Source organism: Pavona decussata, unplaced genomic scaffold (genome assembly GCF_977016875.1).
Source record: "Pavona decussata unplaced genomic scaffold, jaPavDecu1.1 SCAFFOLD_215, whole genome shotgun sequence".
In the NCBI taxonomy this organism is placed as follows: Eukaryota; Metazoa; Cnidaria; class Anthozoa; order Scleractinia; family Agariciidae; genus Pavona; species Pavona decussata.
This window is the reverse complement of record NW_028145620.1, coordinates 2,890,813-2,913,149: the sequence shown is the minus strand read 5'-3', so window position 1 is coordinate 2,913,149 and position 22,337 is coordinate 2,890,813. Positions and strand designations below refer to the sequence as shown.

The 22,337-nt window shown below is 37.6% G+C and overlaps 1 protein-coding gene across 1 annotated transcript; it reads left to right on the top strand.

Moving 5' to 3' along the window:
• Nucleotides 1-4,040: 4,040 nt before the first annotated feature.
• On the top strand, nucleotides 4,041-21,524 carry LOC146460032 (5'-nucleotidase domain-containing protein 3-like). The gene is made up of 16 exons (XM_085088582.1): nucleotides 4,041-4,228; nucleotides 6,786-6,961; nucleotides 8,240-8,314; nucleotides 9,923-9,978; nucleotides 11,336-11,429; nucleotides 12,758-12,835; nucleotides 13,857-13,913; nucleotides 15,162-15,222; nucleotides 15,325-15,427; nucleotides 15,615-15,719; nucleotides 17,574-17,658; nucleotides 18,520-18,606; nucleotides 19,233-19,286; nucleotides 19,805-19,891; nucleotides 20,371-20,438; nucleotides 20,996-21,524. Exons 1-16 carry the CDS (start codon nucleotides 4,075-4,077, stop codon nucleotides 21,261-21,263), a joined length of 1,608 nt encoding a protein of 535 aa, XP_084944708.1. The 5' UTR covers nucleotides 4,041-4,074; the 3' UTR covers nucleotides 21,264-21,524.
• Nucleotides 21,525-22,337: the final 813 nt, after the last annotated feature.

Genomic DNA, 22,337 nt, shown 5'->3' with positions numbered 1-22,337 from the left:
CACCTCGTTTTATAACGGTCAGCCTCGTTCTGGAACATACTGGAACCTTCTAGAAAAACCATAGCTATTTTTAGAATAGAAAAGTTACGCAATCTCATGATGACGTTTCAAAAAAATAGCACTTTGACCGCTTATGTAACTGACTTATGTAACTGACCTGCAGAACAAAAGTGATTTTTTTGCGTTGTTTCAGGCGAGCGCGGAGCTACGCCTGCGAATAACCTAAACAAATGGATAACCTAAACAAATGCCTTATTTCCAATAAACTTACCTTGAACACTGCTAAAACTGGCAAACACACATTGATAAATTATCTAAAAAGGTCGCTTCCGGAATAGGAGCAATAAAAAGAATTACACCTTTTGTCCCTCCACCTACCCTTCATTATATATACAACGCACTAATTCAATCTCATTTCGATTATTGCAATCTTGTCTGGGGTAATTGTGGTAAAACATTATTTGACAGGCTACAGAAGCTTCAGAACCGTGCCGCTCGCGTTTTAACCTTTTCTAGCTATGATGCTGACGCTAACCGTTTAATAAGACAACTCGACTGGAAAGACTTGAGCACTCAATTTCAAATACAAAAAACAATAATGGTATACAAGTCTTTAAATGGTCTCGTTCCTGAATATTTATCATCTAAATTTGTTAAATGAAATGAAACGCGTTACTTCCTGAGGGACTCTGTTAACAAACTATTTGTCCCGTTTCCGCGAACTAATTTCATGAAAAACAGCTTTACTTATAGCGGAGCAGTTCTCTGGAACAGCCTGCCCTGTCATGTGAGAGAAGCTAAATCTCTTAGTCAATTCAAAAGATTAGTTAATGATCATTTTTAATGTTAGAGTACTAGTATACACGACATTCATGAAAAACAGGTTTTAGTTAGATTAGTTGTAGTTAGGTATTGAATTTTGTTTAGGATAGTTAGGTTATTTCTAATTTTTATACTCCTGATGGATTTTACCGTGTTTAAATAAAGATTTATTGATTATTGATTGATTGATTGAACAGCAGACGTATTTCCGGTCGTCGCTTCTCTCCCGCCGAAAAATAACGTCGAAAACGAGCCGCGAAAAAATCTCCGTGACGTCAAAGCTTTTGTCTTGTCGGTTGACGCCAAACCACGTGCGTTGAGTGGTGCCTTTTGTCTTCCACTCTACGAACGCGAATTGTAAAAATTCGTTAATTTTTGTTAACGTTAAAGTCAGCGTCAAGTGGCGCGTTAATTTCATTGTTTTCTCCCCAAATTCTCGATACACTTCAGAAAGGAAAAAGTATTGCTTTTTCGGGCGGATAACCGCCGGTGTTAGATGGACAATGTGAAGAACACTCGAAGTGGCCAGATTAGAACCGATTAGAACTAGCCTGCGAATACAGCCCCCTCTCATCGCTCCCGGCCCCGATGGGCGTTTCGCGAGAGAGACGCCCATCGGGGCCGGGAGCGATGAGAGGCGGCTGTATTCGCAGGCTAGATAGAACATTGTTTGCATTTCGGATTTTTACAGTTAGTGTTAAAATAAATTTGTTCCTGTAGTCTGAACAAACTCTGTTTCTTTGTGTAAGTCGCGTTATTTCCCTTCATTTTGAATCTTCAGCACCTCTTTCGCGTTAATTACCTTTATTGGGAGCAATTTTTTCATCAATTCGAGTTAATTTAACTGACGTTAATTTCGCATACCTTGATTAACACAAGCGTTAGTTTCTATAATAAGGTATGAATTTTGTCAATGAAAGCGAAGGAGAGGCAACAGAGATTTTCATCATATAGATGAAATGGCGATAAATATGTGTTATTCCTCACCGGCTAGGAGATCCGTATAAGGGAAAACTGTGCCGTCAGTCTTGAATACAGCCCTACGCGCCCTTTACGGTAAGGGTTGGATCTCGGCGCGGAGCATCCCCTTATAAAACTTTCTTGAGTACTCTCCCGCAGAATAGGCGTTACCAGTTGTTGTTGTTTTTTTTTTTTGCGTTTTTCAGGCGAGCGCGAGCGGAGGCAAGAGCAAGGCTTGCGCGAAGCGCGAGTCACGCGCGACAGGAGGGGCGAGAGAATTATAACGAAAACTAATTATGGACCATTACGAAGCTTTTTACGAAAACTAAGACCCCACCGGAAAAGTGCCTGGAAGCAAGAGCCGTGCAAGACCAATATAACTGACTTTCTAAGAAATATTATACTTCAGATACTTTACAAAGTTGTGTGTATCTTGGTAACTTCAAACATCAGCAACATTGTTGAGGGGCTTCTCACGTGCGATAACAAGCAACTGAACTTTTGGTAACGGTTTATTGCAGATGTAACTTCCGCTCATCTTCAGAAAATTACAAAAATAAGGGAAAGTAACACTGTTTCTTTCATCTCTAAACTAATATTCAATAAAATGGATATACAAGAAAAATAAGATGGGGTCCTAGTTTTCGTAATTACGAAAGCTTATTACGATAACTAAGACTCAACCGGAAAAGTGACTGAAAGTCGCCGGGAAGCAAGGCAATAACTGACTTTCTTTCTGAGTGTAAGGCTTTAAAAAATGGTATACTTTACAAAGTTGTGTATTTCTTGGGTACTGGTTGGTGCGTGTTGGTATGCAAACATCAGCAACATTCTCAACATGCTTCACCCGCTCATCTCGTGCGATAATGAGCAACTGAACATAAGAAAATAAGGAAAATATAAAAATAAGGAAAAATAACACTGCTTCTTTCATCCCAGACTCATCTTGAATAAAACGAATAAACAAGAAAAATAAGATGGGGTCTTAGTTTTCACAATTACGAAAGCTTATTACGAAAACTAAGACCCCACTGCCATGACGTTTCAAGGAGAAAAAAAAAGGTCTTAGTTTTCGGGGTCTTAGCCATAGGGGCGTTTTTAAAATTTTCCGACGAGCACACCCGCCATTTTTATAGGGGAGCCCCCCCCCCCGGGTTATCGGTTCTTTTTAAAATCAAGGTCTATTTTTTATGCTGATCGTGTATAATAATGCATATTTACTTACAAAAAGGTCATTCAGTAATTATTAATATTCTGTTTTGTATCCCGAAGAATGATAGATTGAGTCTTAATAGATGTATGCTCTTCCAAATGATGTTACAATCCCGTTATTTGAGGTATATGGATAAATCACGGTACTATGATTTTTAACGCTGTGACAGATAAGTAATGCCTTGCTTTGGTGGTCAGTTATCCCTACCATTTTTTTATATTTTCATTGTTACATAAGTTGTGAGGTACTTTCAAGGTAATTCCTCATCAATATATAAGCCAAGGAATTCAGTATACTTCACTTTTTCAGTCTACGTTTAAGTCAGTTTCCCAGCATGTACTCGGCATACGTACCCCATGACGTCTGGCTGTTGTACAAAGTTGTGGTCTTATTCACTCAGAAGCCTTTCAGTCTCTTTACAATGATGTTTATACTCATGTTTTTCCTTAGCTCTGTGTCGTCCACATTGTAAAGTGAATTTATCCTTTCAGATAGGCAAACAATCAGGTGGCACTGGTTGTTCAAAGAGTGGATAACTTTATCCAGCGAATAATCGCTATCCAGCGAATAAAATGTATTAGCTAGAGTACATATTTATCCGCTGGATATCCACACTTTGAACAACAGGGGCTGGTCTGACAGGTCCTAACATTCGAAACTTTTGAACGCAGAGGATCACACAACGCAGAAATACTCTGCTCTGAATAGGCTTTTCGCTTCCATATCTCTTGTTGTGGAGGTGCACGTGAAACTGGCTAGTTTATTTTTGCTAATTCTTCCCTTAATTATTCTTCGCCGAGGTTTTTTACCAAGAGTCCCCCTCCCCCTTCCATCTCCACCGAACCTCCAAAACTTCTTTTGTTTTCAATTGTTTTAAATTAAACTCTAAAAGTAACAGAATAACAAGTAGTTGAACAAAGTAAACAAAACAAAGAAAACAAACAAACAAAAACCTCACACTGTACCCTACACATCGCGACGACTTTCGCGTCACGTTCCAACGGTCACGCAGTCACGCAGTTGAGAAAAATATATACTTGTTACCAGATCCCTTTGTGTCCACACTTGGCTAATGGCGAATGGCGGGCTGTCGCGCACTGAGGTGTTTTGTTCGTTGTTGCTCCAAATTTCAAGCTAGTTTATTCACTGCACGCTGTAACCATCATTTTAAAACTGTAGCAACTGTTGAGGAATTGGAAAATGTATATGCTGAGCGAAAGCGCTTTATAAATGGTAAGTTAAATGCGATATAATCTCCATTGTTTGCTGTTATTGTTTTAATTTCGTAATAATCAACAGATGGGGCCGAATAAACCGGGCAAATTAAATTTATTTATCACCGACAGACTTTCAGACCTAAACGTTGTATGGTAAAAATTTTCCCAGTTATCTCAGATCTGAGAATGTTAGCTTTAAAAGCGTGATTTACAAATTATTATAATTATATCCTGGAAGATCTTTCAAGCAACTGACTCAGTGGTAATGTACCTATCATTGTTACATCACAGGGAGTCCACAAAAGTTGTGAAAAAGAAATAAATTAATAAATTATTGACTTACGTTGTTGGTTTCTTGTGGTTTTCTATAGTGCTCATTTACATAAAATTTACGCGACAGCACTAATGTCGTGTGCTGAGTTGTGCGCGAGCGTATTAGAGCTCTGCTGACTATACTATATATAAATAAAATATACTGAAATTGCAGTCAGGAATGGACATAATGTAATCTAAAATGTGCATGACACTGACTTGTAAAACGTTAAAAACCAAATGTTTATAAAAAACTTTAACAAGACGTTTCGGCCAAAAATCTTCGGTATAGTCAGCAGAGCTCAGATCTGCTCGCGCACAACTCAGTACACGACATTAGTGCTGTCAGGTAAATTTTATGCAAAAGAGCACTATAGAAAACCACAAGAAACGAACAACGTAAGACAAATAATTTATTAATTTATTTCTTTTTCACAACTTTTGTGGACTCTCTGTGGTTACATAGCTGAAATCTTTTCCCGCCAAAGTGCAGCTTTTATTGGCTAGTTCCTAGTCACATTACATCTAACAATAGAACTGTCTGCTGACAAAAGCCCATGAGTGCGTAACATTGTGATAACTATGACATCAGAGGGTAACTGTGATTGTTGACTGCTTTTGTACTACTAGGCAAACAGAGCGTCAGCAAGGGTGGTGTGATGCTGTCATAAGATTCAGCGCGATTTTCAAGTTCTGTCTGTCTTTTGTTTTTGTCTGCAAATGGACCCTGTTCCGGGTCACCCGAAAAGACTGACCCCCAGTCTGTGGAACCCTCCACCTCCCTGGGTCCATGTACCACCTCGTGGACTGGTCCATGGACTTCCCTCAACTGACCCCCTCTACGGACCCCTCCATAAAGAGACAAAAAAACAGGTTAAAAAACTTGACTTACTGCAAGTAGAGATGGTTACAAATCCCCTAATGTGGAATGTGTTGTGTAATGTTACACAAAAAGTTACAAGATGGTGTCCCCTCAGTAGACCAGGGAGAGAGGGGTGGGAGGGGGGCAGGTGTAGTAAACAAAGTAATCCAGTAATTTTAAAGTAATTTTTTTCTAATTTGTTATTAATACATTTCAGTTGTTCTTGCCATTTTATGTAATGCCACCTCCGCTGTTAGGATCACCCTGCTGTCTATATTTTGCAATTTTTTGAAGCCTTAGGCAAGTTTAATTTCATGAACCTGTGAGAGAATGGGCAAAACAAAATGGCAGAGAAAAACAAGGAACAAACAGTTGACTGTTTTATCGTCTAGTTATTCTTTGGTTCATTTTCTACAAAGAACAAATAGTATTTTGCTTATATGTTTAAACCATTTGGCTGAGCCTAAGCCTGAGCCGAATAAATGTACAAAATTCCAAGCTCTAAATATTGCATAAGTGGACTTGTGACCATCTGTGCTTGCAATAAGTCAAATGTTTTAGACTTCTCTCTTTTTTTCCCTCTTTATGGGGTGCTCTGTAGAGGGGGTCAGTTGGGTAGTCTGTGGACCAGTCCATGAGGTGGTCTGCAGAGCCAGGGTCAGTCATTTTGGGTTACCCATCCTGTTCCGTGCTTTGCGAATAATTTACTTAGAGAGGAAATTGGTGGTTACATTGAAGACAAAGACTCAAAAAATACCCAGCTGGTGACAAAAACATCTTTGCCAACATTTAGGGCAAAAACATTCAGACACCCAGGACCTCAACAAAATTTCAAGAGAAGAATTGAGTGAAGACCATGTTTGATCTACTTAATGTATTTCTTGTGCTATATAACAAATCACTTAATGACTGGTCCCTCGACTTCACCTTGGGAAATATTGAGATTCCCTGGAGCAAAGAGACAACATAGAAAATTTGAGCCACTTTGTCCCTGCTTCATGATCATGACAGACAAATTCAAACCAGTTGATTTTTATGCAACATAAGTGGGGACAAAATTGTGTCACACAAGGGAACTGTCCCTGTAAGATAACCCTGCTTTATGTCCCTGTGGTAGGTGTGTCTCCCAAAGTATCCTGACCTTTAATGACATGTGCACCAGGCCTTAACCAGAAATTGAAAATTTGCCTCTAGGTGATGAGATTTGAAAAGCATATTTAATTTAAAAGCGTATTTTAATTAATGAATTTTCTGTTAATTTCTTTAATGAGAACCCTCCAGATAATCTTCTGTCGGGAAGTTTGGTGTGTGTGTGTGTGTGCATGCATTCAAAATAACGTTTTGCCGTTGTTCTAAGTTACATAAATAAATAAATACTGCCTTCTTTTTCTGTGTTCAGAGTCAACAAATCACTCCTTGGTCGACAAACAAGCAATCTTTGCCAACAATGAGCTTGGTATGCGACACATTGATGTCTACGGCTTTGACTATGATTACACCCTGGCATCTTATTCCAATGCATTGCATTTTCTCATTTATGACTTGGCAGTAAAGGAGCTGATTGCTATATTTGGGGTTAGTAGTTTTAATTAATTAAAATCATCCCTGGGAGTATTAATAAACATTAATGAATAATACGTGGTCACTTACACAAGCGCGTAGAGGGGCACACTAGAAAGTCATCTTCGATCTACAAATATTACAACCTCTAACACCTGAACGTTTCATCGAGCAAGTTCACATCATTGCGAAATGTAGCGGCAAATTTGATTGCCTTGTTAAAGAAATGCTATACATTTGCATGCGTGAACCAACACTGAACGTACAAACGGATTCCATCCGCGTCAAGGTGTTTGTTTAGGCCGTTTATTGTAATTTATGCTTATCTTGTTCCTTTCCTTATTTGCATGCTATTTAAGTAGACTAAGTCTTTTGATAATGGAGTCACAATGACCCCGAAACGTCAAGCAGCAATAAATCTTTCCTGGTTTTATATATGCCTTTGCTTCAGCAAATCCCTGCTGATCAAATGTAATCAATAAAAAACAATAAATTGTTATATAGCCAACAAAAATCAATACCAACTTTAATTAATTCATATTGCCAGAAATCAATACAGTTGGAAGGACCAAGAGTCATGCAAGCATCACTTTTAGTTTTTTTTTTTATATTTTTGAAAGTAGTTTGGCAAAGTTTGGAAATTCTATAAGATAGGGGCCTTTTGATCTTTAAACCTACAATCCTGGATAAAAGTCTCAGCTGGGATACCCTATGGGCAGTGGTTTCTCTAGCAGATGCTGTCGTAGTGTAGCATCCACTGGAGAAACCACTACTCACAGGGTACAGCTGGGAACCCCCCCCCCCCCTGCCCCCTTAAAATGTTGAGTCCCTGTGTCCCAGAAAACAACTTACAAGTCTAGATTGATTGGGGGAGGGGGGTGGGTGAAACATCTACAAAACACCATAAGTATAATTTCATATGAGGAGAAGTAGAATGTTGATGTTGGCATTTCAAATTGTAGCTTGTGTTGAGGATTGTAGATGAGGGTATGCAAGGATCGTTCTTCAATTTTCAGATTATTACATAATCATGCAGTGTACAAACTAGCCCCAATATCTCACTGTCTCTTAACAGCAGTTGTGTCAACTGAAAACACTAAAAGTGCAAATCGTCCATATTAATAGTTACCAGTACATGGTCCAAGACAAAAGCAACTGTATAATATTACCTCTATGTTGTATTTAATACGCTGTATATTTAAAATAAACTTACTATTAGCAGCATTTGGATTACTTGATAATGGATAAAAATCATGTTAAATTAAGGGAATCTTACTTCAATTTTTACTTTAGTATCCCAGAGGGATTGAAGAAATGAAATATGACCCTGATTTTGCCATAAGAGGACTTCATTTTGATACAAGCAATGTAAGTGTTAAATGATAAAAGCAACAGTCACATTCAGACTTTATATAAATCATTGAAGGAACACACCTTGTCCTGGTTGATGTATTGTGGTTTCTAAAGTGTGACCAGGACCAAGACTACAGGACTAACACTACTGTTTTTCAATTATGAAGTAGAGAGAAACAAATAACCTGAAGATAACAAAATTGGAAAAGATATGGCATGGCCTATTATTATAATATAATAATAAAATTATTGTACTATGTTATATATAAACTAAGGAGACTAAAACGTTCCATTGGAATGGCTTTCATTTAGTTTCCAAAATCAAATTTGGTGAACATTAATCCACTCCCATCCTTGCAATCCTGCACTTTATTTCCAGATTACTTGTCATGTTTTACTCTGTTTTAAATTCAAATTTGATGAACTGTAATCCACGTGGATCATGTTTACTGTAGGAAGTGACGGTCAACACTATCGGTCGGTGCTATCGGTTGACACTCGGTCGATATGTCGGCCGAGTAGCGGTCCACACTCGGTTGACATATCGGCTGAGTGTCGGTCGAATGTCAGCCAAGTGTTGGTCGAGTATTGGTCCAGTATCGGTCGATATGTCGGCCGATTCTCGACCGACAATCGATCAACGTGCGACCAATACTCGACCGATACTCAGCTGATATCCTTCTTATGAGCGTCTATTCGTTGGCCGATAGTGTCGGCGATCTATCGGTAAACTATCGGTGACCTATCGGCTAGCTATCCGTCGACTATCGGTGAACTATCGGCGAGCTATCGGTCGACTATTGGTAACTATCAGCGAGCTATCGGTTCCCCCAACTATAAAACTTGATAAAACTTTTTTTATGTTGACGCTTAAAGGTTAGATATTGACAAAGCATCAGTGGAGTGTCAGGGAATTAACGGCCGATATATCGACCGAGACTCGACTGACACTTGGTCGGCCGAGTATCGATTGAGTATTGGTAAGCTATCGTCAGACTATTGGTAAAGTATCAATAAGGTATCGGCCGAGTGTTGACGAGACTAAAACTGTAGCGGTCGACACACACATCCGTCGATATATCGGCCGATACTCGACCGACACCCGGTCAAATCGCGGTCGATATGTCGACCGAGTATTGACCAGTACTCGGCCGATATATCCGCCGAGCCGGTGTCGTTCGATATATCGGCCGATAGTGTCGACCAACACTACCTACAGTAAACATGATCCATCCACTTCTACCTTTGTAATCATGCACTCTACATCTAAACTACTTGCTATATGCTTAAAAACTGTGAAGTCTTTTAGCTTAAATTAAGAGTGGAATAATGTTAGTGGCATTTGGAAAAATAACATACTTTAAAAATTGATTAAGTGGAAATAAAAATATTGCAGTTATTGTATTTTTGTAGAACAAGTTCAAATTATAAAATTTGTTAGCCAAGAAGATAAAATGAATTTTATTTTGATGGTCATTGTTGCCTCTTTTAAAAACAACACTCAGTCCCCAATACATATTTACTGTTAAATCTCCAAATTGAACTTGAATTGTGTTGTACCATAATATTATAGTTATTACAGTTGCTAATTTCCAGTTATAAAATGACTGGCTTGTTTTGTAGGGTTTCTTGCTTAAAGTTGATGCCTTCCACAACATCATGTTGGGTTCTGTTTACCGGTAAGTTTATTATTTCAAACTATTTTCACCAACATGGCTATAACGTTATTGAAGGAGTTGGTGTAAAAAGAACACAAGTGCTGATTTGGCCTTGGTACCAGATGTCTCTCGCTGGTGCTTGTGTCAGAAACATAGTTCCATGTTTACTTTGTGATTTGATTGCCTGAATTTACCCAACAAGCTAAAAACTGAACCAACTGTCTAGTGGACTGTGTGAAATGATTTCTTTTTTCTATATTTAATTAAAGCTAAATTAATGCCTATGTCGCAAGTGGAGGTTGGGTGTCCAAGAGCCTGGGGGCTGAAACTGCAAACCCAACCCCGAGGGGGTAGAACACCCCAGTAGCCTGCCCTACTCCAGCCACAAGCTATGCTGAAGGATCCCTGGGTTGAGAACAGTCTGGGCCAGAAGGTGGTGGGGGGTGGGCTCATGGGACTGAGCCACTGCCCGCTAGGTACCCAAACCTGAGGCACCCAGCTAAGCAGGCTCTGTTAGTTGCAAAACCTGCTTGGATTAGTAGTTATGGCACATCAGTTCAGTTAAAAATGTCAATATGCAGTTTGTTTCCGACACCATGAAACAATCAGGTGATAACGTCATGCCATGTGCCTACAAAAACCATGTTACACACATAATATATTGACAGTGGTTGAAATTGATGCGAAACAAGCTGCATACAAGAATTTATTAGCTTCCAAAGATATTACTGACAGCATTTTGTCACAGGCATATGACTCAAAAAAAGTTATAAACAAACAAACCAAACAAACTGAAATTCAGGTATTTAACATTTTACACAAGGTACACATGATAACAGAAAGATAGAGTAGAACCCTGCATTGTTGTGGGCTGGGTCTTTCAAACAACTCACTACAAGTTAATCTGAAAGTGAGAAGTGATCATCGCAGTGAATTTTCCAGTTAATGCAATTGGAAAATTCACTGCGATGATCACTTCTCACTTTCATCTACATCCGCAATTCATATATGAATCATTTCATATACTTAATATCAGGTTAATCTAGAGTGTATATCATTTAAAAAAGAAAAAGAAAATGATCTGTGAGAACTGTTCGTCCATATTTGTCACCATTGACAGACGTTATTTCTACCATATATTTCATGTTTTGTGTGTTTTTGGTAAGCGGCCAAGTGGTTGAACTCATTTGAACCAATTTTTCTGATGCTACCTCATACTATATGAAGCAGCTTTAAATATAAATGCTACAGTGAGGAGGCTTATTAGAGGATGTTGAATTGATTACAAAGCAGAGCTGCAATCAGATGACTATGTATTAAACACTCATAATTTGTTGGTCTATATTGATCAGCTGACAGATGACTTTTTAATTTTCAGGGGATTACAGCCAGTGCCTAACGAGGAAGTGTTTAGAATTTACGAAGGAACACATCTAGCCATAACAAAGATCAACCCATCGAATTTTCTTAATGTAGGTTTAAGCTGAATACTCTCTTTCTTACTGATTGATTTTATTTTTAAAAGCTTGAAATCAAATCTTAACATAATTGGTTTAATATAGTTTGTACATGTAGGGTTATATACTGGAAAATATGTTGTTCTACAAAATTTATATCCGTCCCCTACCACTGAAATTCCAATTTAGGTCCATACAGTGTATATACTTCCCTTTATCAACTTTGTTTTTTAATCCCCCTCTCCGACAGAATTTCCAAGGACCCTCTGAGGGGGGGGGGGGGGGGGGGAGTGTGTGTTAAGCCTTGTGATTACTTTCAGGTGACACATTGTGTACTATACTAGTTGCCAGGTCTGAATTCTTTTGAGAAGTATTTGCAGGATTTTTCTAAATAATTGTCTTCTTTAACTTGGATGTAAAATTCATTTGATGGATCATTTTAGTGTTGCTTTTAGTATCGTGACTATATTAGAGTTGCTTTATTTGTTCCTGAGTAACATAACACAAACGCGCTATGCTCTAACGGAATGCACAAAATACTAATAAAACAAAAAAGACAATGACTTGAAAATGGCGTTATTGAGAGGAACACTGCCCTGTCTGGGCAACTTCCAATAATTGGAAATTGCACAGACAGATAATATGTACCGTCAAGCATTCAGCTCATAGTGCTGAGGAAGTTGTTTTTGTCAAACAATTATTGTTTGACAAAAATAACTTCACTCATCTCCCCAGCACTATGAGCTGAATGCTTGACGGTACGTGCTGGATTGGAACACAGTATTGGTTGACGGGAAATAGATAAAATTAAAGACGTAAACAAGCTTGGGGGAAGTCACTGCTTAGATTTAACCGCAGCACACAGGAGTGACAATAGTTTACTGAAGACACAGAACATAGGCTTGCAACCCATCTTCAAATGAGAGGGTGGGAGGGGAAAAGGTGTGATAAATTGACAGCAAATACTCAGTGACTTACTATGCTTACCAGAACTGCAAAGTGAACCTTGATTAGTTTGCGTGGACTTTTATTGTTATATACATGCTGCAGCTTGGTTTACACATGTTCTTAATATCTAGTTATGAATGAGGCCTTTTGTACTTTCAGCCAATGTAATTACCAGTAAATGGTGTTATATGCTAAGAGGAAAAAAAAAGAAAATGTTGTGAGCTAGGCTACAGTTAAACTATTGATTTTAATGGCCTTGGAAGCACGACTACAAAGTAGCTCCAATGATAAAAACGTGACATGAATGGCTCACTCAGAGTACAAGTAGCTGATCAGTCATGTTTCATTAATATTTACATAACAGATCTGTCAGTAAAACCTAATTTGTTTTTCAGGGTCCAAGAAGAACCATGCATCATATGATTGATTTGTTTTCATACCCTGAGATGGTTCTCTTATCCAATGTTATTGAGGTAAAAATTGAAAAGCTGGAAGAATAACTAACCTTTATTTTCTTTAGCTCTACATCTCTTGCATCCTTCAAAAATAAGTTAAAAGATTTTATTAAGAACTAATGATTTTTTAACATACAATTTGTTCTCCGATCTTCTGCCTCTGGCTCATCCATAGCTAAAGTAAATAGTTAAATGTAAATAGTGTGAAATAAATGAACCATGAACCATAAAGTACCTAATCATTCACATTTGTATTTTGTGAGGAAACCTAATTTAGGATATTTATTAGTAGGAAACCTAATAAGCCTTGTGGTTTCATTAAGGTTTCTCCCCATTTTTTACCTTCAACTCGAAAACCTGTTTTTTGTATTGCATTTTGTTATGTGTGTAGTATGGCAAAAATAGAAATAAAAATATTAATATTGTCTGTTGCCAACTAACACTGAGGGTTCATTTGCAAATAAGGTCCACTTTATTTTGCATTGTAGAACTTTACACATTCTTTTATTGAAAGTACTTTAATTTTTTATTGGCATGCTGGTCAGCCAAGGGGCTAATAATTATTGATATATCTGTTGATTGACTGTGGTTTGAGTGCTGGTCAAAGCCATTGTCGTGGCTTCTTTGTAAATATTGCGTCTTTCAACAAGGGACTCCTTCACAGTGCCTCTCTCTGCCCTAGAATGTTCATCAGTCTTTAATATTTTAAGAGAACATCATAACTGGCCAATTTTATGCTTGGTGCAAAATACCCTGCAAGGGACTAGTATCCCTTAGGTGAGAGGGGATGGCGTTAGTATTTAATATCCTCTTTGTCACTTCATGCTACAGAATTGTGAGTTGAATGGCCTGTTGGGCTTTTCACCTACTAGCACTTTTAGATTGAGAAACTCAGATCACAAATTATAGACTAGTTAGATTTGTTTAACATGCATGACAGTTCTTCTCTCAACTACACATGTCTGTTGTCTGTTTAACATTCATGACAGTTCTTCCCTCAACTACAGATGTCTGTTTGTTTGTTTTTTTTTTTTTGCAGTTTTTCCAACAAAAAGGGATTCCTTATGATCCTGAGTACCTGTTTAGAGATTGCGAGGTTAGTTATTTTAAAAAAAAAATCAAGTCTTATTTATGCAGTGAAATGAAACCAAAAAATGTTTGTGTTGTGGAAAAACTTGTTGTCGGGCAAACTATTGACATTTTTGTCCAAGCATGTGGAGGGGGTTGTGCGTGATCTTAAAAGTATGATCTGGATTTGGCCAGCCCAAATTGAGCACTGGAATTCAGGAAAATACATGAAAACTGTGTGCACAATGAATTTTAAATTGACTGAGATCCATGATCAGCATACTCCTAGGGCCTTGATACATGATTGCCACACATAAACTTTCATGGAAACCAAATCATGCCATGTGGCAGAAGGTACACTCCCCCTTATAATCAAGTTAAGTAGCAAGCCACTTTCAAGGGTTTAGTTTTAAAGGATTTTAGTTGCCACAAACATAAAGATTAGATTATACAGTATTTGCCAGATTTTTGCTTTCAAAAATGGTGGCGGTGGTGGCAGTGTGTTGTTGGGAGCAGGAATGGCGCAGTGGTGAGAGCACTCGCCTCCCTCCAATGTGGCTCGGGTTCGATTCCCAGACTTGGCATTATATGTGGGTTGAGATTGTTGTTGGTTCTCGTCCTTGCTCTGAGAGATATGGTACATGAGAGGTACCTGTTTCAGATACTCCTGTTTTCCCCTGTCCTCCTCTTATTGCCTCGTTGTGTTGTTTACATCTGTTGCGATTGACCAGAGTAACTATTACAGTAACTTTGATTTTGGTTTTACGACACTCAATTGGAAACCGCTCTAATCGCATTGATTCTCCCATGTCAGGCTATAAATTTAAATACATAAAATTATCTTAGAGGTGGCACCTGGTGGCAGGGATGTCAATAGTGAGGCAGGTGGCAGTGAATGTTGATGGTTTGCTTTATAGTGACAGTATGTTAATGATGTGACATTAGCAGCGAGGATGGTGGTGATGACTGATAGGGGGAGAGGTGGTGGTTAAGTGATGTTGCTGATAGTGCTATGGATGATGATATTGGCCGTGAATGTAATATTGGAATGGTAGCAGTGATTGTTAGGATCAGTGGTGGTGAATGTAACGGTGGTAATGTTATTTTAATAACATTAAAACACAAGAGAGAGGGGAATCATTTTCAAATGAACTGCCCGATGGTTGTGTTATGTACTAAAAATACCTATAATTTATAATTTAAGTAAATGTGATATTTGTTTTATTTTGTTTTATACCCTGATCTGATAGTTGTTTGTTTGTTTGTTTGTTTTTAGCAAGCTGTGCAAAATGTACACAAATCTGGGAAGATGTATCAGGCAGTCATAAGTGATATAGGTAAACTGAAAGTATACATCATTCTTCTTCTTCTTCTTCTTCTGTGAACTTGTAGTTCTTATTTATTTATTAAAAACATATTGTTCATTATTTTTTTAACAGATACGTACTTAGAGAGATCCCCTCTTCTGGGAGAGCTGCTTAACGGACTTGTTTCTTCAGGAAAAATGTTGTTCTTGATCACCAACAGTGGCTATGAATTTGTGTAAGTGTATGTATGGTAAAGACACCATAAGCGTTGCTAGTGTTTGACTTCTTGTAAGATGTTGGCACTTTGTATAATCAGAAAATGTACAAATATTTGACTGCAAATCTGGAAAGCAATCCTATAGCTGAGATACATTTTATTGATTCTTTTTCTGATCAGTATTTCATTGCATATATGGGTTTAGGAAAAAAGGTATGGACCACATGATTGGCAAGGGATGGCGAGATCTCTTTGATGTCATTATAACTCAGGCTCGTAAGCCTTCCTTCTATCATCAGCAAGCATCAAGGTTTGTCTTTTATTTTCTAAGCAGACATTGCTGCCAATATATTGCTGTGGCATTTTGAAGGGCTACACATTAAGAACATTATATTTCAGTTTTACAGTCAATTACAGTAACTCATCCTTTATTTACATCATAAATGGTTCAACAGATGGATTTAGTTTTTCAGTCAGTGACACAGGCATACTTAACAAAAGAAAATCTGTGTTTTCCTAACAGGAGTCTAACCTAGGACCTTCTGATTACTAGTTTGAATGTTCTACCATTGAGCCATAGTTGAACCTACATAGTTTAATGTCTTTAGTTAATTCTTAAAAGTCACCAGTAGAGCTCTCAGTGGTATAGCATCCGAACTAGTAATCGGAAGGTCATAGGTTCTATTCCTGTTGTGAGAACTTAGATTTTCTTTTTCTGAGTATGCATTTTTCCAAGTATTCACCAGGTGTAAAACATAACCTCACATTTCTTTCACAATGCTCTAAAAAAAATTTTGCATTTTTAAATTATGGTTACATTTTTGGTCAACAGACTTTAAAAAGTTGTTAGAGTGCGACAATAGTAATTCTTTATTATACACTAACAACTATTTTACATCTATAGTGATAATATTATTGTTGTAAGGATGTAATGGAGAACTTAGTTTATGTCTATTTTAAAACTACTCAAAACAATGGAATGATTTCACATAACTTTAATGTATGTGCTAATTAATGAATGTTATTTAATGCTAATGAACATTGCTCTTGGTTATAGTACTTAACAAATAGATTCCATTTTGCCGTGCGTCTGTACTCTGATAACGCACAGATGATGTCAAAACGTGGTGAGAACAAAGAAGTACCTTTTGACGTCCTCTGTGCGTTATCAGAGTACAGAACCACGGCAAAATGGAATCTATTTGTTTTATACGATAACCAAGACATTTCAACACATTTCGTGAGTGAGCATCGCGTTGCCTGAGCTGAGTCAAAAACTTTCCAGCAAACTCAGTTTTAGACTACTACACACACGCAATTGTGATCGTCTAAATTAGAGTATAATCCCCAAGAATTTCACTAACAATATTTTCAAAACTAACCTTTATTCCAGAAGGAAATTCTGACGCCAAAATATTACAGCGCTAGCATGTTAGGCGCTTCACTGTGATTTGTAATCGATTACTCGCCATTACCGGATTTCTATCAGCGACATATTTCGACAAATATTTGCTTCCTTTTCACGTCACAACAAAGTTCTAGCTTTCTTATCCTGGTTGAGGTCACTCTCAACGGATTTGTCCAATTTTTTATTGGGCAGTTTTCCTTTCCTGCAAAAATTTGCCCGTGTTTGTCCGCTACTCGGAAAAACAGTTTGCAAAACTTTGTTGACCAGTCGCTCTGGCTGGACTCTAGACTCTGATCACGTGCGCCGGTCACACCACTCGATGACGTCAATCGTGCATCTGTACTCTAATCACACACTCCTCTAGACTAATCAAAACGCGAGTTTTACACAGTTCATTGTATAAATGATATTAACACACTAAATACCATATGATTGTACAGTGTTATTTCCAAAGGTTTCTGAACTTATTTAATTGCAAATGTTTTGGTTGGCTTCTTTCTTCTTTCATTCTTAAACAGACCAGTTACTGTCAGTTACTTTCATTCTTAAACAGTTACTGTATGAATGTATGTTGTGGTGAATAAAATAAATTAAAAAAATTATTATTATTGTGTGATAATATTTATATATATATGGATGAGCTATTTTTTTCCAGAAATATGTATATTGATTCATTTAAATTGACATCTCAATGTTTGAGGTCTAAGTTGCAAAAGTAATTAAACAAAAACACTAATATTTTTGTAAATTATGTAGGCCATTTAGATGTATGGACACAAGACTTTATCGTCCAACATGGCAAAAGGTTTCAGCTCTGTGTAAAGGGCAAGTTTATATGGAGGTACGAAACACTAAATGTAGTCTGCCAATTGAATGGAAAAGTGCCATACAGTTTTCAAACTGTAGGGTTTAAGTGTTGTTTTTGTGTGGCTAGTGCAGCTGGCTTCTTTGTCAACACTTCATTTATTTTGGGGTTTGCCAGATTTTTTTTGGCATTTGTAAAGGATGCTTACCATGAGAAGTTTTTGTATTATAGGTAGCAAGTAATTCTGTATTAAACTTGCATTGTATGCAATAGTTGTTTTCATTTGAGAATATTTCATTTTCAATTTTTGAAAACCAGGTAATCAGGAAACTGCACGCTTATACATGGTATAATTAATAAATGTTACATTCTTTCCAATTGCCACTGAAATAATGCTGATATTAGTTGAAGTTAAACCCTATTATTTCAGGCACCACTGGCTTGTATTAACAGTGTGTCCATAATAATAAGCAAGTTAATTTTAGGTGAAGTGTATGGGTAAGGACCAAGACATCTGCAACAAAAAGTGTCATGTTAATCTGTATGTATAAATTCCTTTAATTTTGTCCCTGAAGTGGCTGATATTCTTATATTCTTTTTATATTTAATCCCAAGGAGAGCCTATTATTGGAAGGATTTAATTGGGGTTTGTTTTTTATTTGGCAAAATGTATTGTCATGGTAGGAGAAGAGGGAGTGTTTTCAATTCACTTTAGATATAAATGCTGTTAATATACAACTAATTTACCCATAGTATGAGAAATAGGGAGAAAAGTTTGGATTGTGGCCACAAAATCAATTTAATTTATGTCCTGGTGAACTTTTCTAAACATTCTCATCACATTTCAATGCATTTTTGATGTGAGAAAGTTGTTTGGCATTTCTTTTTTATTTTCAGGGAAACATAGAACAGTTCATAAAGTTTACTGGCTGGTTTGGTCCAAATGTCCTGTATTTTGGAGATCATGTTTACAGTGATTTACGGGTACTAATATGCAATGCCTTGGTTCAGTTTCTTGTTTCTGGTATCCATAGTTTGATCAAGTAGTTTGCAGGGGCAAATTTCAGCTGTAATTGCTTCATTTATGTCTCAATGTGCATAAATTGTCCTTAGAAAAGACATGCAAGCTCCATTTGTGTTTCTAACCACGTCCCATGGCCAGAAGTAAAATAAAACTTATTCAGGGTAGTGTGACTTCAAATTTCAGTTTCATAATTGCTAATGAATAAAGATTTTGCAGACTGTTTTTGCCATTTAGTTGAGACTTTGACTTTTCTTTACCTTTAGCTTAAAAAATTAGCTTCTAGAAACATTTTCAGTCAGTGAGCTGAAAACCTTGGTTAACTTTTCATCATGGATTTAATGTTCATCTGCTTTAGAACAACTCGGTCTAGTCTATGAATGGGTATTAAATGACAAAAAAAAATGCTTGGGGTAGTGGGATCATTCAACAGTTGAGCTGAAACTTCTTAGGGCTAGTTCATGCAAGAGTAACTGGAGTTTTTGTCTTTATAATGGGTAATGCATAGGCTTCATGGCAAAGATATATCATGATAGGTGTTTGCCAGTATACATGTAGATATTGAAATATTATTTTTATTATCGCTTAGGATCCTGTTTTACATCATGGGTGGAGAACCGGAGCAATTATTCCTGAACTAGAGGTACATGCAACACTTACACTTACCACTTACTAGTTATGTCTATAAAATGTAAGTAGTTTTAATCAATTTTTAAATAGTGCTATGTTGTTTGATGCTCTTTACCTAACTACTGAGGTCCTGTTCTATTGGATGAACAGTATCTGGTCCTCTGACATGACACTTGGGCTTGGTTACAAGTCACTTACTCATTTTATCCAAAAATGCTCAGGAAAGTGATATATTGCGGCAGTTGAATTTTATAACTCGTGGAATGCTTCTCCAGTTTAAAACAGTTTTCAGCTGAGTTTATATTGTTGTAGAGTGAGGTCTTGTCCAACTAGATTTATCAGGTAGTTTGCACTGGGTAATTTATACCTGGATTATATGCCAGACTCCTGCTTTCTAAAACTCTAGAGGGAAATGAATATGATGTTGTTTGAGATAGAGGGAGCTTGTCCAATGGGGTGGGGGGTGTGTTTGAAGTATTGAAGATGGCATCAAATGACTGAATTTTGTTTGACATTTTCTTATCTTTTCAGTCTGAGATCAGGAAAAGTAACTCTCCAGAGTTCCAGCGCTCTGTTCTTTGGTTAACTTCTCTCCAAGATTTAATCATCCAACTTAAGGTAGGAAAATTATGCCTCAATTGTCCTACATTCTCCACATTAAGTTTTTCTCCATATAGTTTCCATAAAATCAGGTCACAGAATTATGTTCATATATTGAGTGTTGTGATTGGTGCTCTGGTGCATGATCTGATTGGTTGGTAAGGGGGTTGGCCATGTAAACAAGAAACATCAACACGTCACACAGCTTTGTTTGTTTCTGGCTGAATTTTATGACTGCTGCTAAGTCAGCACGGAACTAAGAGATATAACAGTATCTGTACATGAAGGGATACAGTGCCGCATTTGAACAAAAAGAGAGGCAATAATTGTGGTTAGGTTCATTTTGTCAGCTCAGATTGGAGTTTTGTTCCCCTTTTCTGTACATGGGAGGTAGTAGGCAGCCTTTTTAATTACTTTCCATTCTTGGTTTTTCTTTTTTTGTATTTTTGTTTTTGTGACCTTCTCCAACATTTATGTCTTGTTGTTGTTGTTGCCAGGCCCTCCCGCCAAGTCCCAGACGAACTGAGCTCACAGAAGAATGGAAACAAGAGAGAAGGGAATTAAGGTGAGGGATTGAGACAGAGGGATTTGGAAGTCGTCTGAAATAATAAATAGTCTTCACCTGGAATTCTGGAGTTCTGTGTACAAGTGGTTTACATAATAGATATCATGCAAGGTAAGGCAAGGCAAACTCCCACTGGAGTGGGAGTTCACTTATGGTAACTATGTTTAAAAGTCCAGTGGAACTTTCCATCTGTTGGCTCAAGCCTTGGTTACTGGTCTGATAAAGTGTCCTTTGACATAAAGCTTTACCTCACATGTTCTCTGGAAACTGAAGTGTTTTACTGGCTATTGGAGCCAGCTAAGTACTTATGTAACCCCGGTACATCCATAGACTATCTATCTATAACCCTGATAACTTCTCATGTCATCTTTTAATATTATTGTAAGCACATTTGAAAGCATGCGCATGAAATATGCGTAATAAAAATGCCATTGTCCTCATAGCCATTACCAGTATCCGTTCCTGTTCCAGTAATACTCCTGATGTTATGGAAACTTGACTTGCGAAAATACCTAATCTTGCTACAAAGTAATGTGACCGTTTGCTTGATGTTTTAGGTGGAAGTTAAAAGCCTTGTTCAACCCGAGGTTTGGCAGCGTTTTCAGGACGTACAACAACTCCACGTATTTTACGCGGCGTTTGGTGCGGTTTGCCGACCTCTACATGTCTTCTGTTGAAAACTTGCTGAATTACCCAAGCAACTACACCTTCTACCCGCGCAGAACCGCGCTTCCACACGAGGCAGTCCTGGACTTAAGGACAACGGCACCTGTTCCTCAACAGCGGATATTCCCTGGTTCTCATCAAAAGAAAAATGATTCCTAAGCTGAGATTAGCTGACGCTGTTTGCGCCAGCGCCTTGAAGCTAAAGACACAAAGAAGAGAAACTCACCGGCGTCTTTCTTTTTCATGTAAGGTATAAACGTTAAAAGGGTTACCTTGAGTAGAAACTTTCTCCAGACTCATTAGTGTGATCTCCTTTACCTTAAAATTTCCAAACATAAACCCTGGATTGGTTCTAAGGATTACTTTCAGGGGAGGCTTGGTTTGGGGAGGGCTTACATTTCAAAATGGGTTGAACTTGACAAAAAAAAAAAAAAAAAAAAAAAAAAAAAAAACAGGTGGAAGCACAGCTTCAAACACTAAGCAAACCAAGAGCTAATATTCGGCAGGATGTTTACGTGTGAATGTTTGTGGGCTTGTTTTGGGAGGGTATATTCTTTGAGAGGTGTACAATTGTAATTTTACGGTACTTAGTAATCCGCTCGGTATCATCTTAGTTGTTGGGTGGGGAGGTTGGGGGGAGGGGCTAGGGTCAGGGAAAAAGAGAAATATGGGAACTCTTCACTCCCTTCCGTATTCATCAGCATCAGGAAATCCTCTCAGAGCCATAATTAAAGTTGAGCTGATTTCCTGGGGCTCTCTTCCAAGTTTGATTAAGTAGTCAAATTTCCATGAAAGTATGCCAATTAATTAAGGGATCACACTGTTCGCGAGTTCAGAAACATGTCTTTTGAAATGGAGTAACATAATACGACTAAAAGATACTAACTAGCCCACCTTGGTGATTCTGTAGTGAAAGGTAATGTGGCCAATAGATTGTTGCAGATAAATGAATCAGTTGACCGAGAAAAAAATTTTTGTGAGCTAAATAACAAGGCTGCGACTGTTTGATTTTGGTACAAGATGTTGTTTTTTATAATTATTTAACCAAGAAAACATATAATTTGGATGAGATTCCTATGAAAAGTCAAGTCAAAAAGTTTTCGAACGAGTTACAAAATATTGCTTCTTTATCGTTATATGTTTATATGATAACAAATAATCAAAAAAAGGTGTAGATTATTACTTTAACGTTAAATCCTAATTGAACTGGCCCCAGTTGTTCAAAGGCCGGAT